The sequence below is a fragment of the Montipora foliosa genome, chromosome 12 (assembly GCF_036669935.1).
Source record: "Montipora foliosa isolate CH-2021 chromosome 12, ASM3666993v2, whole genome shotgun sequence".
Classification (NCBI taxonomy): domain Eukaryota; kingdom Metazoa; phylum Cnidaria; class Anthozoa; order Scleractinia; family Acroporidae; genus Montipora; species Montipora foliosa.
Window position 1 is genome coordinate 31925249 of NC_090880.1, and position 12500 is coordinate 31937748.

The window sequence follows — 12500 nt, forward strand, 5'->3', positions numbered from 1 at the left end:
TCAGGTGTTAAGCAAACACACTTTCAAAATCTGAAGAACAAAGGAAATGATTTTTTTGTTAATCATAGCAACACTTCAAATTATATTTTAAACTGTGCATGTAGGATTCTCTTGGGGGATGGACAATCTGCGAGCCAGCAAGTTATGCAAGCCATGCGAATCTCGCATTTAAGTCTAAGCTCCCATTTCAAATAGCGCTGAGATAAACAGTATTTAAGTCTAAGCACTCATTTTAAAACAGTTAGCTTAATCAATAACTGCGTGACTCGCATTGTTGACTCACATGACTTGCAGCCATGGCTTGCATGGCTCGCTGCCATGGCTTGCATGACTAGCATGGCCGGCTGGCTTGCACATTGTCCTCACTCATTTTCTTGTCCCCTAGGTTCCAACATTGTTGTAATGACTGGTGCAGGAATTTCAACTGCAGCAGGAATTCCTGACTTTAGATCTCCAGGAACTGGTCTCTATGATAACTTGGAAAAATATGATCTTCCTCACCCTCAAGCAGTATTTGAGATTAAATTCTTTAAGGTAGGCTTTTAAGAAAAACAAGAACAGAGTTACAATGGTATTCATTAAATATGTGTAAGACCATGTCCAGAGGTTGCTCCCACCTAAAATATGGAATTGAAGTTTCTTAATCATGTAAAAGATTTCTGTACATACAGTCAACTCTCTGCATAAGCGGACGCGGACACTTTTGAAAATGAAAATTAGATTTTTCTTTTGTTTACTGTCTCTCTTAAGCAGACAGCTTCATATAATAGTAATATTGACTCTTGGCAGTGAAATTTGTCTTTAAGTTACTTCTGCGGAACATCAAGAAAGTGTTCAGTTGCTGTGTTTGGCTACCCAGTAAAATGTGTGCAATTAACACCCACTAATTAACTCTCCCATAATCGGACATCCCCCCTATTTTTCTTGGGTGTTCACTTGTGGGAATAATTCTCGTAAGCAAACAGCTCTAATAACGGACACTTTTTCCAATCCCTGAGGGTGTCTGCTTACGAGAGGGTTGACTGTAGTTAATATTCCAATTCTGATACCACTGCTTTTGTTTGTTATTTACTCTTTGCAGTCCAATCCAAAACCCTTCTATGTTTTGGCCAAGGAGCTGTATCCTGGAAAATTCCTGGTACGTTTAAGTTCCATATTAGATAAGGGCAGCCTTTCAATTGAATATACAAGTATTGTTGCATAATATACAACTTCATATTATTTTTTAATGAAAAGGTAAATACTTATCAAACTGATGTCTGTTTTTCTCTTACACATTACCAGTAGTATTGCACATGGTTGTCTCTATACATGTAACTCACCATTTTTATTATCTGTGCTGCCCATCTCTGAACTTCATTTTCCTTTTCACTTTCAGCCCACCATCTCTCATTATTTCATTAGGATGTTACATGACAAGGGAGTGCTCCTACGAAATTACACTCAGGTACGAAGAGAGGCTGTGTTGTCATGTACTCAGGAGCATAGCATGAGATTTCGAAGGTGTACGCACGCAAACAATTTTTGGGAGCTCCAAAGGCACTTCTGTAAAAAGGAAAAGCCCTCAGTTCCCAGTTCTCAGTTATTTTTGAAGGGAAGATTATGATGCTGATGTTATAACAGAGTTTGCAACATCTTGCCCTTTGCTTGTAATCTCCTGTTTGTGTTGTAGCTTGCTGAAAATTCAACAGATGGGTACAGGGATTGGGAAGGCAAAATACATAAATGGGCCTATGACCCCTGCCTTTCAAAAGTTATAGGCCATTTCATCAAAGTATGGGCCATTGAAGTCATGGGGTGGGCTGAAGGGAATACAGAAATGATAAGTGCAATAATTATTCATTGTATCAATACAGTATTTTCACTGTGGTTTGAGTACCTAGTTAAATTTCATTTCATTTAGTATTTCTCAGTTACAGTAAATTTATGATATGTAACCCTGGCTACTGTACCTGTCACAGTTCCACTCTTAAAATCATTGTTACTGTGTTAAACACTTCTCCTGAAACTTCCTGTCTTCATTTATACTTACAGTTGCAGGCCTTGAAAGTGGGGAGGGAGTGCTCTTTTCCTCGCATTTTTTCAGTCAAATTGGTTTTACCATTTTTGCAATCTATCTTAGCAGACTCGGCATTAAAAAACATGACCATCTAATTTTGGGACTTTCTTTGGAGGCGTTATAATGAAAATGCAAATGAATTCTTATTCATTCTGTTGAAAATGACAAAAACAGAAGTGAAGCACATGTCGTGACTCGACAGCGAGGAGAGGTTTGGGGACGAAAACAAATGAACATGAAAGATCGCCAATCAAAGAAACAAAGACACTGGTCGATATTTCTGTGTTTTTATTTGATGTATTACAAAATTATACACAGATTGAAGTGCTTATCACCTATTACATGACAAGGGTGCATGCTGGCTTCAGTTAGTAGTTTTTGAATGCAACATTCTCTAAATTTATGCACCATTTGCGCATGGCGCAAGGCCTTCCCTATCCCTGTGGGTAAAATAAACAACTAACTACTGCATTTAACTTTGCCTTTATTTATTGAAATGCGCTTTGGAAATAGTCGAAAAATGGCATTTGCGAGACCCTAAATTTCCAAAATTTCCCCAGACCCTCCTAGTTTGGAAAAAAAATCCTACCAATTTCTCAAGTACGCAGATGCATATTTGCATTTGGTATCTCAGAATATAGACACCCTAGAGCGTGTGGCCGGCATTCAAGATGATGCCCTTGTAGAAGCACATGGATCCTTTCACATAGCTCACTGCCTGGATTGCAAAAAGGAATATCCACGTGAATGGGTTAAAGGTATGAAAAATGGACTTAATGCTCATAAATAGTGCTTCAAAAAAGGTAGGAGAATAATAAGACTGTAGTCAAAAAAGGATACTTTTTACACCTTAGTGTACAGAAAAACCCTCAGAGCAGGATAGAAAACCAGCACAAACTCACCCCCTGTGTAGTGAAAAACTGTTCTTTGAATCCTGTGCACATTGTTAGGAAGCAAAATAATGCTCTCGCAACTACTCCATCCGTGATCCCCACAAACAAGCAACACACAGTATTCCCACTTTATTCTTGAAAATTGCCCCCCCCCCCCCCACCTCCCTTCCCCCACCTAGATATTATTGTTGACTTCACACTTGACCCTGTCAATGAAGTCATGTACTTTTGTAAGATGCCACTGGCCTCAGTTTGACTTTCTAACACTGCTTCTTGTCAACGTTATGTCACAAATCAAGACCACTTACTATATTCTCATTAGTCAGTGAGAGCAATACAATGTATGTAAAAAAACAGAAAGACCATGCTGCCCCCTTGTCCCCCATCCCTCTTATTTAAGATAATGCATGCGAGAATAAAAGGAACTTCAGTCAATCTTCTTGACTGAATATATTTACATCTTTCATTCACAGAGGAAATATTTGCAGACAAAGTGCCTTCTTGTGTTGAATGTAATGGCATTGTTAAACCAGGTGAGTTACCGGTATATTGCTTTAAATAAATATTGTAGATTAAATTGATGCTCATTTGGACCTTTGTTCAACAAAGTAGGTAGTGCTTACCTAACTAAACTAAAGTAGTTACAATCAGCTGTTGTTTAATTGTCTGAAGTTGCCCAAAATAGCAGAAATGCTAAATAATGATTACTATTATTTAAAATAATTACACTAAAATGAAACTAAAGTAACTCCATGGTAAGATGTTTAAAGATATCATTCCATTTTGTGAAAGGACGTCCAGTTTACAAGAAGCGCAAGCAACCATTTTGTAAAATCCTCTTTTACATGTAAATCTCACTGTTTACGCAACCTTTGGACAATTTAGACAACGCACAGGGCCCTAGATGACTAAGGAATGTTTATCATAAATTTGGTTTTATCAACACAGTTGATAATGTGAATTGACCACCGTACAGGGCTTCCAAAAGCTGACGTCAGCTTTTAGAATCCCTGTACAGTGGTCAATTTACATTATCAACTGTGTTGATAAAACCAAATTTTTGTGTACTCATTCCCCACCGATGCAGCACCAATATTTACCATATGTCACTGTTTGGATATCTAAGTACCTGTACATGTATTTCAGGGTCTTTTGCATTGTGAAGTGAATATCTTGATTTGCTTTCTTCAAGAATTATTCATAATTATGTGTAGGTACTGGAATTTTTGCTTTACTTTACCATATATCAAAATTGCCAGTTACTGTTTCCTCAAATCATGTTAGCTTACCATTGCTGGTTTCTTAAGGAAGTCTTCATAAGCCATAGTTTTGTTGTATATGATAATAAAGGGTGCATGCTCCAGATGGGATCCTCTCTAGTTTTCTCCTGTCAGATCTTGCACTGAAACACCATTTACATGTAAATGAAGTAGTTTTGCATTAAAAAAACAACTGAAACAAAATATTTTGACCCTGATTGTCAGAATGTCTTAGTTTCTAAAAATGTGTGAGTTAGTACAAAAATGGTTGATGATTGATTTTGTATGGGGCAGGTCATGCTCTATTAGTATATCTCATTTTCTTTTTTTTAAATTTTTCATCCCTAAAGACATAGTGTTTTTTGGAGAATCTTTACCTGGACGCTTCCACCAATGTGTTAAAAGGGTAGGTGCAATGCAAAGATATCCAATATTTTACCCCCAAATTGATCCCTTTCCCACGCAGGAATTATGCTCACAGTATCTTTGTTAGATGGATAATCGTGAGTATCTTTATTCACAGACAATAATTGTCTGTGAATAAAGTGTAGTATTAATTGTAGCTGATAAATTATTTATCAGCTGCAATACTAGAAATACTAGTGGTGATGTAGCAGCTCTCGTAATGTATGTGATGAGCTTGCTACCCTAACCAAAAACAAAATGACTTAGACTTAAAAACAAGAGAAGCTGCTTACATTAGAAGACAATAACAGGTTATGAGAGCTGCTACACTACTGAATACTAAAGTACAATAGAAAACTGTAAGTTTGAAAATTACATGTATATGCAATATTAGGGCCGTTTATACAAGAGAAAATAAGCCGCGGCTTACTCTGGCTGCGGCGTACATACATGTAATACGCAAAAGGAACTATTTATACGAGTAAAAACTCCCAGGCCTGGATAAGCCATGGCTTGAGAAAGCCGTGAACATAGATTTTGTACCATTTACCGGTATATAGGGTGTTTGCGTCTTTTGTAAGCCGCGGCTTATTTTCTCTCGTATAAACGGCCCTATTATTATTAAATCTAAACTATGTACAACATAGTATCATATGTTCATGATATCACTGCTCTTTTCAAAGGATATGTCCAGTTGTGATCTTCTGATTGTTATGGGTACTTCCTTAGTCGTGCAGCCCTTTGCCTCTCTTGTAGACAGGTAAGATAAAGTAAAAGTTCATTTTATTGGAATCTTTTAAGCGTCTACACTTGCAGGATTTCAGCGTTTATCCCCATAGGAAAATAGATTTTATTGCATGAGGGTGAACAATCCGCGATAGGTAAACTGGTGAACTTGTACATTTTCCATACTTGAAAGGATAATACGTTCTTTTAAAGTTCAAGGCATTCATGCTTGCATGCACTTTTGACATTGAACAGTAGGAAGAACTGAATCTATAAATGTATATCATAAGGCCATTTGATAGTGATGAATTAAAGTGTTATCAGTTTGCTCTTATGTCAATGTGAACTTTACGAAATTATAATGTAAAGATGGCATGCATAGAGCCGTTACTCTTGTTCTTTAGAGTTCCAGAAACAACGCCAAGATTATTGATTAACAAAGAAAAATGTGGACAAGAGGTGAGGCAATAAATTTCTTAGAACAATAGACCTTTTCGGCTTGTACATTTTGTTTTCCCAATACAGATCATGTGACAATACTCAGGAGGTTTGGTCTTTTGTTTTGTTCATTAAAATGAGGGCATGCAAACATGAATATGCCTGCGTGCACTCTTTTTAATGAACAAAACAAAGGACCAAGCCTCCTGAGTATTATCACATTATCTGTATTGGGAAAACAAAATGTACAAGCCGAAAAGGTCTATTTGCTTTTTCTAAATTAAGCTTGATGTTTCTTACCATCTGGTCAATCTCGACTCCAGAGCACTTCTCTTGACCGAGGTTGAGATCCGAGGCTCTGGTGACGAGAATGACCATCTGGTCTGGCCGAAATCCATGTCACAGCATTCAGGGCTATCTTCCTTACTCTATGCATACAGTGAGCCGGTTCTTTAAATTTTTTTCAGAGTTTTAGGATGCTAGGACGTTTTTTAGACCAGAAATTATATCTTCCAACTTTCATCCCAAGGTCTACAACAGTCAGCAGTAAATCCCACCCACGGAAACCCCTCAGTGACTAATTGAACATCATGGAATATACCCTGGGTAACGGAGGTTCTGTTGGAGCCATGAATCACCTACGGGCTCTCTTCTCTTGGTTTTCATGACATGATGTGCTGCGAATGAAATTAGATCAGTTACCTGGGGTACATAGAATACATGTATGGTTCATCGTGTAAATAACAGGTTTTAAATACGATTTTGATACTGCTCAACTATTGGTTACCGCCATCCTTGATTCGAGCAACTCGGCATAGTTGAGGCATAGTTAGTTTTTCCTCTATTAAATACTCTCAATGACAGTCTTTTTCTTTTGCTGGCCTCAGGTGGACTTCTTTTCAATGTTAATGGGACAAAGCAGTGGATTTCAATTTGATCATGATGAGAATTACAGGTAAGATAAGCCATTAGTCATAACTTGGGGTGGGTTTGATTCACCTTATTCCAGAATAAGAATACTTGGAGTGATGACTTAAAATGGTTTGTCTGGCGTTTTGAAGCAAAGATAAAGATATGTTTAAAACAGCATTTTAGTAGGTGTTTGACAATTTTATTGTGAATCTCCGTAACAACGAAGGATTTCTAACTTCTATTCCATGTATTCCTATTCCGGAATACGGTCAATCGAACGCAGCCTAAGTTAGTTTCACATTAAAATTGTCAAACACCTGCTAAAATGCTATGTTAAACATATCTTTATTATCTTTGTTGCTTAAAAATGCCAGACATACCGTTTTAAATCATCACTCTACGTATTCTTATTTCGGAATGGAGTCAATCGAACGCAGATGACATTGACTGATGTTTCAACAACCTGAGCGGTTGTTGATCAACAACAGACAAACAACACACGGATTATTTTACTCTATCAAAGTACTGCTCGACGTATTCTACGATGCACGTACAGACCTTAGACCTATAGACGGATCGAAGTGCACCAATCACTGTTTAGTCTTCACAGTCAATTACATCTAGGCTCAACTGACAGTCAACCAATAACATCACGAATAGTTAACTAGGTTAACGAGGTTGCCATTCCCAGTAACAATCGTTGAAGAAGAAACCCAGCTGGATTTCGAAAGCTGTGTGTAACTTTCAAGAGTAGTCCAAAATAATTAGCAAAACTGTCGGTTTAATTGCGACGTTAAGACACATTGTTCCTAATCGAACCCAGCTCAAGATTTTTCTCTCATTGCACCTTGTATAAGGTATGGATTAACTTCTTGGGGAAATGCATCCAAGACCTTTTTAAGGCCCACCTTCAACCGACAGGCTTTGCATGCCGTGAAACAATTTTCATACGTGTAAATCCCACCAAAGCTGAAATTGATCCAATCAGATCGCTACAATAAGGAATTCGAAGTTCCATAACAAAAACGAACGGTCGAAAAGCCTGTCGGTTGAAGATGGGCCTTTAAATAGAGTTAAGTTGTTGTCCTTCAAAAACCGTGCACTCCGTGTTGTTCACTTTGCTCAAGCAAGTGAGTAAGCAATACCCCTTTTCTTGAAAGGAAAACTTCTACCGCTTGAATTCCTATATGATGAGAAAATTTGGTAATTTGATGTACGACATCAACACTAATTCTGCACCGATTAGTATTTTGAATTCGTTCTCTAAAATTACTATTGTTCATTCTTACAGCACACGCTCATCAATATCTGAGCATCTTTTTAGCAAACAATCTGCACTTAATGTCCAAAGTAAGCCTTTTTCACGAGTTGGCGTTAAAATCTGGAATGGGATACCAACTAGTCTCCAAAACCTATCCAAAACCTCTTTCAACAAAACCATTAAAACAAAACTAATTGAAATTCTAGAAACTGAAAACTCCTGTGCCAAGACAGATACCTTAATTAATAAGATGAAAGGTAAAATTTATACTGACTGAAGTTAAGTTTAATCTGTAGTTTTCCTCTTCCACTATCCATATCTTCACATATTTTTCTTTTACGTAGCCTGTATTCCTCTCCCTTTATCCTAAATCCTTCTACCTTCTAAATAATTGAAAGCAGGAAGAGTAATGCTTACATGTTGTAGTTGTGTGTAATGATAATTTATTGTTTAAAAAAATGTCTAAATTATTCTGTGTACAATCAGGCTTGCCGCCATTAACTCTTTGCTATCTGCAAGCCAGCCTAGTAAACTTAAAATGTTTGCTGTAAATAAATAAAACTTGAAACTTGAAACAGAGGCTATTTTACAGTTGTGTTCTTAGCTACCTGGCCTTTGAGTGAAAGTGAGGCTGGAGTTGATCTAGCTTTGAAAGAAACCTCACTGCTTTATTTATGTAAATTACATCTAATTAGCATGAGAACAACATCATTAACATGAGAAAAGCAGTGAGGTTTCTATCAAAGCAACTCCAGCCTCACTTTCATTCCAAGGTCAGGTAACTAAGCCCAACTGTAAAAACCATTTTGTTGGTGAAGAAGAGTATTTCTCTTTTATGTTATTTCCTAGCAGAGGAATCTTCATTGCTTCGGATTTACGTTCACGTTTGTGAATAAAGTTCCACAATGATGCATGTAGCTCATTCATTACTGTATTGGTTTTCTTCAGAGATGTGATGTGGCAAGGTACAACTGATGATGGGTGTGTCGCATTGGCCGATTTGTTGGGATGGAAGGTAATTTATCTGTTAACTCAGCGACCTTTCGATGTTAAAACTTGGAGCAAGAGACGTCGCTAGAATGTTCATAATAATAGGAATCAGGAGCTGATGACCAGGAGCGAACAACTCCCACACTAAGCCTATGTCATGGCATTTTTAAAGACCAATCTATTTTTAGACGTACTTTACCGCAAAACAACAAATGCAGTTCCGGTTCAGTGAAGCTATGACGTCAAGTTAGTTTCGTGTGATTGGTCATCGGGCTCCTGCGGGAGGCTCATTCGCGGGAAGTTCAATCTAAAATTAAATCGGTCTGTGAAGACGCCGTGACAGGAATATATGGGAGTTGCTCGCTCCTGGCCTTGGACTCCTGTAGGAATCAATCTTTGATCGTGGTGTTCTCCTTTCTTTTAACAGGATGAGCTGTTGAAGCTTTACGAGGCGGAACACAAAAGGCTGAACGACGATGATAAACTGACAGTGAAATCAAAAGATGCTGAAAGCAGCGGTATGTGTTGTAATGAAGGGCATCAGTCCCGTGCCCTACCCCCCCCCCCTCCCCCCTGGGTAAGAATTCGTTCGTCATGTGATCGTTAGGCAAAGTTATAGGCCACTTTTGAAAATACCACAATACTCTTTGTTTGTATTCCCAAATTTTGCATATGCATTGTTTTTGTTTTCCCTTGGTGTTTTCGAAAGTGGCCTTTACCCGTGATGTGCTTCGTCGAGTTGTGAGAGATATTAAATGAGCTTCAAAGAAGAATGGCGGCTTTCAGAGTGTTTGAATGCGCTAGATTCCTATCCCGTTTGAAAGAACTGTATTTTTTTTTCTCCGCAGGTCCGATAAAAGTGGAAGAGAATACTGTAAAAGACAATTCGTCAACAAGTTCCTCCCGGCCAACGGATTCGCCAAACAGCTCCCCTAAAATGGGCAAGAGTGGCTAATTCTACAAAGACCGCTACTTCCTCATCCAAACCATTTTCTAGTTTCCAAGAAAGACAATCTTATAATTAGCAACGGGTTTCTCTTCAGTCAGTCCAATGAATGACCTTAAGCAAAGTTCACAATGCATTAAGTTTAAAATTTCAATTGTACATAAAAGGGAGTATAACGGTATTTTTGACCAATAACACAGTATGACATTATTTTATTTGTTCATGGGATAAGTTGATATTTTAACTTTGTTGTGGGAGTTAGTCTCACATTATTTTCCTGGGAGAACGTTGTGGGGCGTTGTTCTTTGCTGTTCTGTTTGAGGAACACAAATATTTATCATGCGAACCCGGCGATCGTCCTCTTTTTTCTCGTTCAAATTCGATCAAATTCGATAGTTTTGCGTTTCTTTACAGCGTCTCAATATGATTTTTTGGCCTATTAACTGCACAGATATGTTTCAATTAACTGTGCCAAAATGGGCGAGACAAGATAATAAAACTGAATTACAGGTTACCACTAGTTTGTTTAAATCTTCTTTTGGGGTGGTGGGTCATCCGAGCATGCTTTGAAAGCTGTTTTTCCGGTGCTGTTACTATTAAAAGGGAATAAAATTGCTTTTCTCGTCTTTTAGGTAGAATTTTACATGAAACAAAAGAGTTTTTTTTGTTTTCATCTTCCTGTCACAGAACGTATCATTCATGCAGGTTTATACAAATGTAAATTGGCGTGAGGAGCACATTTTTTTGTAGCAACAAGACATAAAACCATAGTTTTTCTTTTGGTTACATCAACAAGGCTAATATATAGATTTAGCCAAGCCAAAAGCGGAGCTCCCGGGTTATTATTCTTACTGGCCTTACATAAACAACGAATTTACAGGATAAAACAATTTGATTTTTTTTAGTTTAGCCTTGACGAAAAGGAATCAACTAAAGAAAACCAAACAAAACAATCTAAAACGAGTTAAAACAGGAAGAAATGGAAAATTATAAAGAAAGTTTACAAGAAGAGGGTACCACCATACTCAGTGGGTTACCAAATACCATCACAGTCGTGCATTTTCCTCTAAATGCAGGAAAATGCGCAGAATTATTCAGAATTCTTTTTGGGCATGAGCGAGGCAACTTAAGAAGCACGAGACTGGCCCTCATCGAATGGCTGAAGCGCGGCCAGAGGAAATGATTTCTAGCCAGATACTCAGGAGTAGGCCTGGTGTGTGCTGACGGAGAATTTGGATTTCTGAACAAGTCTTTATCATAGAAAATTCGCGACAAAGTTGTGCTTTCATTTCGCTTTAATCCTCGTGTCAAAGAAACGGTATAATAATGTAGATAAGAGAATAACGATATTTATATTTGCAGATTACCTGTCCTCTTACTACGAAAGTCAAGCTCGACATCTCTATGCAGATTAACATGCTGTTTTTTTTGTACCAGCAATTGACATTTCAGTTGATTTTATAGGCATAAACGTAACGTAAGAACCGTGCGTGTCTGGCCTTGTCTCAGACAGAGGCGAGAGATGGTTTCACGCAGACTGGGACGCCTAAAATGCTCTGTTGTAAACATGGCGGTTCACGAGTGAAGTTGTCTCTCTGGCCTTTCTGTTGACGAATTCCAGGACCTACTGACACAATCTGGGCAAGTTTTGAAAGCTAAAACCTTCAATCGATGCGTTATTTTGCTGGTAGGACTAGGTGGCCCGACACTTATGAAAAAAACCATGAAATGAGACTCGGGAGTCTTCCCTTGTCAGGGAATGGCAGAATTACCCAGAATTCTTTTTGGGCATGAGCGAGGCAACTTAAGAAGCACGAGACTGGCCCTCATCGAATGGCTGAAGCGCGGCCACAGGAAATGATTTCTAGCCAGATACTCAGGAGTAGGCCTGGTGTGTGCTGTTAGCGTAGATTTTGGATTTCTGAACAAGGTTTCATCATACAAAATTCCCGACAAAGTTGTGCTTTCATTTCGCTGTAATTCTCGTGTCAAAGAAACGGTGGTTTCAAAAGACAATCCAGGGCCGCATTTTGTACAGCGGCTTTTCTTTTTAATGAATATATCTTTAAATATTACGTAATTAGTAGGTATCTGTATATGCTATGTATTTTAGCTGTAAATGTAATGTCTCGAAGATATTAGCTTCTGTAGTTATTCGGAAAAAGCTTATGACTGTATGTATGTTACCTTTACGAGGGCGCATGCACACACTTTGTAATCTGCGACTCCAGTGCTTACCATATGACAGATAAAATGACTTTTCTCTTGAATATATAAGCCATCTAATTCTTACGCTATATTGACAAGGGCAATTTGGAGCTGTGAGTAGGCGTGGGATTTGTCACATATGGTTTAGGGGCCGACATATCTCTCCCTCAATGCCGTACCGGAAGGCGAGGTCGGTAGCAGAAAGCAGCGAAGGGCCAACTGCGTCCAAAAGCGATCACACGGGCCGAAATCCCGGGATGACTCGTTTGGTACGACGCTCCAGCGCCGGTGTCTGGAGGTACTGCGTTTTTCTCTCTTGTTCAAACATTCCGTCAGCGCATGCGCAAATGTTCTGGCTCTTCGATACCTAGCCAACAAAAAAAATTAGCTTCCTGGTTTTTTT

The 12500-nt window shown here is 38.4% G+C and overlaps 1 protein-coding gene across 1 annotated transcript in view; it reads left to right on the plus strand.

Moving 5' to 3' along the window:
• The window catches only part of LOC137978446 (NAD-dependent protein deacetylase sirtuin-2-like), a 16431-nt gene extending 6022 nt beyond the window's left edge, over window positions 1–10409 (plus strand). The window contains exons 4-15 of the mRNA XM_068825377.1: window positions 386–534; window positions 1082–1138; window positions 1379–1447; window positions 2694–2817; window positions 3426–3485; window positions 4562–4617; window positions 5300–5376; window positions 5747–5801; window positions 6668–6735; window positions 8902–8968; window positions 9371–9461; window positions 9792–10409. Coding sequence (XP_068681478.1) covers window positions 386–534; window positions 1082–1138; window positions 1379–1447; window positions 2694–2817; window positions 3426–3485; window positions 4562–4617; window positions 5300–5376; window positions 5747–5801; window positions 6668–6735; window positions 8902–8968; window positions 9371–9461; window positions 9792–9898 — 980 coding nt within the window. The 3' untranslated portion in view covers window positions 9899–10409. The remainder of the gene's footprint in view (window positions 1–385; window positions 535–1081; window positions 1139–1378; window positions 1448–2693; window positions 2818–3425; window positions 3486–4561; window positions 4618–5299; window positions 5377–5746; window positions 5802–6667; window positions 6736–8901; window positions 8969–9370; window positions 9462–9791) is intronic.
• Window positions 10410–12500: the final 2091 nt, after the last annotated feature.